Source organism: Pocillopora damicornis, chromosome 4, assembly GCF_964200805.1.
Source record: "Pocillopora damicornis chromosome 4, jaPocDami1.2, whole genome shotgun sequence".
Lineage (NCBI taxonomy): Eukaryota > Metazoa > Cnidaria > Anthozoa > Scleractinia > Pocilloporidae > Pocillopora > Pocillopora damicornis.
This window is the reverse complement of record NC_142673.1, coordinates 25,886,113-25,891,112: the sequence shown is the minus strand read 5'-3', so window position 1 is coordinate 25,891,112 and position 5,000 is coordinate 25,886,113. Positions and strand designations below refer to the sequence as shown.

Below are 5,000 nucleotides of genomic sequence, written 5' to 3'. Positions count from 1 at the left end.
TCGCCTGTTCATGTTCGGAGTGCATACAAAGTTAATTTATAAAGTGTGATTTCAAGCCACCGGCGTATAGGGACTGATATTTTACGAGATTGATTAAAGTTATATCCCTGTAATATATTCCCTGGATTTGGTTGGCATTTTTCTCCGGTCACGATTTTCTTGGTATTTCATCGAGCCTTGATGTTCGTTTGCCGCAACAATCTATTTCAATAATTGGGCCGCTGTTTTTTTCACCATTCTATCCAAACACCTTACTCTGCAATTGTCTATAAGTCCTTCTTTGGATTCTGGTCAGCTTCTGGTTAGATACTAATCGTATTTTGTGTGGCCACCGATTTTGCTTCCCTGTGTAAAAGCTCTATTAGTTCGTAAAACGGAAGATGCCTCCCCATTACTCTTCTATTAGGTGCATGATGCCAACCTGGGAATGTAAAGATTAGCCCAAAACGTAGGAGACGTGAAAGAAATACATATGATGTTTCTGCATACATTAGACATTTAAGGTCCTGTATAATTTACCATTCAATTTTCAAAATAAAAGTACCTTCAATGTCGTTGTTAGTCCTTGTAGGCTGGCCATAAACACCCCAGTCTTTGGGCGTGAATGCAAGGGACTGAACCCACTGATTTTCAATGTATCTTGTAAGCTCGCGGAGGGCTGGTGATGTGGCGTGTTCTTTCAAAGACTTGAACATAGCTGGAATTTCATGGCTCGGAAGGAAGGGCAACGCCATCAACTTGCGGAGGTACTTGAAGGTCCCTTCGTCTCTCTGATAGAGGACTAGAAGCCCCAATTCTTGAATCTATATAGAAACAAACAGACATATAACGTGTTATACAAATCATAATCGTAACGTTGTCCATTAACTTTATGGTAATAGTAGTATACTTTACTTAACCAGCCTTTCACCATAATACCTAGATTCAATGGAACACGCAGCCCTGAAGTTGTACTGCGGGCAGTACATACCTCATAGCCGCCCACATAGCTGCCTCAAAATCCAACGTAACTTGTTTTACTGCTGGAGGGGTCGGAAGGGCATTCAGTGATTTCCCTTTGGAAGGACAGTACACTGCCAATATATCGCGTAAGGCTGCCTGGACGACGCGTTATAAGTGAAGCCTAGACTGTCAATAACAATTTTTTTTTTTTTTCACGAAAGATCTTGTCTAGAAAGCTAATTTTTTTTTTACAAAATCTGACCGATTGACATGATGAGCCTTTACAGTGTTGTTGGCGCATAATAACTTGTTCGCGTCTAAAGCTTTTTTTGGTCATTGGCGGTGTTTTACCTTGCTTTATTCGCTTTGAGATCCTTATAAACCTCGTTAGAAATGAAAAGAATTGTTTTTTACTAAACATCTCGTTTAGAAAGCCAAGTTTTCATAAAAAAATCTGACCGATTGACATGATGAGTCGTTACAGTGTTGTTGTCACACAATAAATCCTTCGCGTCTGAAGCTTTTATAGTCACTGGAGATGTTTACCTTGTTTTATTCGGCATGAGATCCTTATAAACTTTGTTGGAAGAAAAAAAAATTGTTTTTTTACCAAAAATCTGTTACTTTTCTATATGTTTAACGTCTAATAAGTTGTACTGGATTGAAGACGAACTCGCCGACGTCTCTACTCGATTATATACGTCGATGAGTTGGCGTTGGCGAGTTAAACCGTCGGCGACTTGACTGGATATCTTAAGAGCTGATAAAGAAACACTTGGAAACGAACTCAATGACATGCCAGCGTTGAAACGGAAACTTTTCAGGGAGAATGCGAATCTATGAAATTCTTCACGGCGATATTTAATAATTTGAAACCCTTCGCCGAGAAACTGAATTACTGGGATCGTAAATAAGTAAAAAATCTGCTTATACCACTTGTGCTTCTTGCCGATAAAATATTAACAGTTTGTGCTGGTTTTTTTTTAATCTTCTTCCTCCACTAACAAAGAAGAACTCTCTAATATTCTCCTAATTTATCACCAAAAAAAAAAAACAAATAAACCCAACTTCATTATGCAAAGTAATCTTTCAGCTTCATCTTACCTACTTTAACCACTTCGAACTCTTGATTTAGTTTGGATTTAACAAAAGAACCTTTTTTTTCGGAATTGATCCACTGAAGATAACATTGGTTAACAAACAAAAACTTGTGATATCACGCTAACTTACACTTCTGTCATATTACAATGCATCTATAAGTACTGTCATATCTTTCTTGATATCAAAACACAACAAGTAAATCAAGTGTATCCTCTAACCTGTAATCAGGCCACAAAGACTATTTTAAATCTTCTAAGTGTACATTAAATTAATTTTAAGATAGAAGGTGCTTTAATTCCATCCTGGTTCTTAAAGGCGTAGTCAGGCGTGAGTAACCTCTTCACGAATCTTTCTACTGAGGAGTTCAGGCACCATGTATTCCCAAAGAACTTTGATAGCTTCCCCATCATTTGCTCCCACAGTTCTTTGTCCAATTTTACAGGTACTACTAATTTCCCTTAAGAGTGTAGATAATAAGATTACACTGTTCCAATCATGCTAAAGCTAGCTGTCCTTGCATTTGATAGTTCCAAAAAGTTATTTTTAAAAATGCTCTTGACCTCCGAAAGTGTCTAAACACAACATTTACAAACTTGAATTCTGCCTGGAGAAGCTCACAGATATGGATACTGCATGTCTATAAAAAAACCACTTTGAAAAAGCTTCACACCCTTTTTTTGAATAGTACTTGTCAGCCACTTCATCAAGGCAGTGAGCTGCCCCAACATGGGGTTGAAGATTCCTTTTGCTTAAAATGCTCTTGACCTCCAAAAGTGTATTGACATATCACTTATAGACTTGAATTCTGCCTGGAGAAGCTCTCAGACATGGATACTGCTTGTCTGTAAAAAGACCACATTGAAAAACCTCCATACTCTTGTGTTTTGTTTAATGTTCCCTGACATTCTCTTTGATAACCGCATCTTCCTTCTCAAATGCGCGTATCAGGCGCGCGTAATTTTGTCATGTATATTATTATGCCAAAAATTATGCTAGCACAGCCTTAAAGGGTCTGTTTGGGGTCTTATATTCAGGGTTCCATTGGTATATTGTTTGTCCATTGGTATATAGAACTTGTTTTTGGGACATCTGTTGGGGTCGGTTACCGTTCGTGTATCTGTTCAAACTTTTTCTTTCCTTTTTTTTTTTTCGTATTTTAGGTATACCGTCGTCGCCGAGTGATCTACCTCGAAATCTTCCGTGTTTAACCGCACACTTTGTTGGAAGAGACACGGACGTAAAGGAAATCATTGAGATACTGGAGGCCTCTCGCATGGTTGTTGTTCTTTCTATCCCGGGAATGGGGAAGACTGAAGTGGGAGTCGGTGTAAGTCACTTGTTAAAGAAAAGAGGTTACGAGATTGTAATACATATACGAGTAGAGAGTCATCATCAGAAGCTCGTAGACATCTGCAGTGAGATTCTTGATCAATTAAATGGTCGCGTTTGGTCGCCAACCGCTAATTTTATGTCTATTGCGAAGCGTAAACTATCGGAGCGAAATATCCCAACTGTCATTGTACTTGACAATACAGAGAATATACAGAGTGAGGAATTTGATGAATTCACTAAATGGTTCGTGAAATCTGCCCCAAATGTAAAGTTGATAATCACTACTCGAAAAGATGTTGAAATCGTGTCGGCAGACGTGTGTACGTTTCGTCTCAAACCTTTGGATCCCGACTCGTCTGCTGAACTGCTTCGGAGGCTTGTTAAAAACTGTAGTGAGGAACATTCCAAGGAACTTGCTAAATTATGTGGTGGGATACCACTCCTTCTTGTGACCTGTTCTGACGCACTGAACAATTGTTTTAGTCCCGAGCAGTTAATCCAACACCTCCGGAATAATCCCACACAACTTTTCAACAATGTTAATAACACGCTGAAAGTATTTTTTGACAATTTTTCCGATGAGGTAAAACGGAATCTTGTCCTTTTTTCTGTTTTCCCATCGGAGTTCTCAACAGAAGACATTCAGTACCTTTTTGAAGATTCTTTACACTATCAAAGAGTGAAGACCAGGATGGTCAAGTACGCTCTTCTTCAGAGAGACGCCGATGAAAAGATGAGGATGCATCCTTTGATCCAAGCCTACTTCCGGACAGAGAAAGAATCTTTAGGCATGAGCGACCTGTGGCGCACCTCTCAGTATAAATTTAACCATCATTATCTTGGCCTGCTAAGAGTCTTGAGCAAAGAGTTTATCAGCAAAAATTCAGCTTTGGTTGCGATCCGTAAGTTTCGACAGCAGAAAGCGAACGTCATGGAAGCGCTGAAGAATTGTCTCGAAGAGTCTAACGATTTAGATGACAAACATTTCGTGTTAGACGTCGTCAACAGTACAGAAGTGCTGGATTTTGTGGCAAAAGTTCTAACACCCCCTAAAGAGTGCACAGCGCTTTATCAGAAATGCTGTAATATTGCTAAAGCGTCCGGCGACAAGAAGAGGCATGCAGAGAGCTTGAATTCACTCGGATTCCGTCGTCTCTGTGACGTGTCTCACAGCAAAGACAGCCCAGAAGAAAACAAAGTCACACTTTCAAAATTTCAGGAAGCATATGACATGCGCAGGACATTACCAGCGGAGGAACAAAAGTCCCAAACGCATGCGCACACAGCTAGTAAGCTCGGAGTATGTTTAGTATTGCAGGTGAGATCATAGTAAATATAAAGGAGGACCGTGTGTCTTTTTTTTGTTTTGATTTTCTTTTTGTGGGGCTCATGAGAATCTAACGCCATGGTGAAGTGTGCAAGTTCTCGTGTACCGAAGATTGTAGAAAATCTAATGAAACTTTATCAGTAATAGCGGAAATGGGTGAGTTTGCTTCAATCCTAATGGGGTGTCACTCGCACTGAGGTAGACTAGAACCGGATATTTACAAGAGTTATTTGCTTCGCAGGGAGAAGAAAAAAAAGGACGAGAGCTCATACAGGAAGGAATTTCAATGAGATATTCT

The 5,000-nt window shown here is 39.5% G+C and overlaps 1 protein-coding gene across 1 annotated transcript in view; it reads left to right on the top strand.

Moving 5' to 3' along the window:
- LOC149047420 (uncharacterized) overlaps positions 1-5,000 on the top strand; it is a 15,666-nt gene that overhangs the window by 9,083 nt on the left and 1,583 nt on the right. The window contains exons 2-3 of the mRNA XM_089204109.1: positions 3,204-4,693; positions 4,944-5,000. The exon at positions 4,944-5,000 is cut by the window's right edge and continues 46 nt beyond it. Of these exons, the coding sequence (XP_089060235.1) occupies positions 3,204-4,693; positions 4,944-5,000 (1,547 nt within the window). The remainder of the gene's footprint in view (positions 1-3,203; positions 4,694-4,943) is intronic.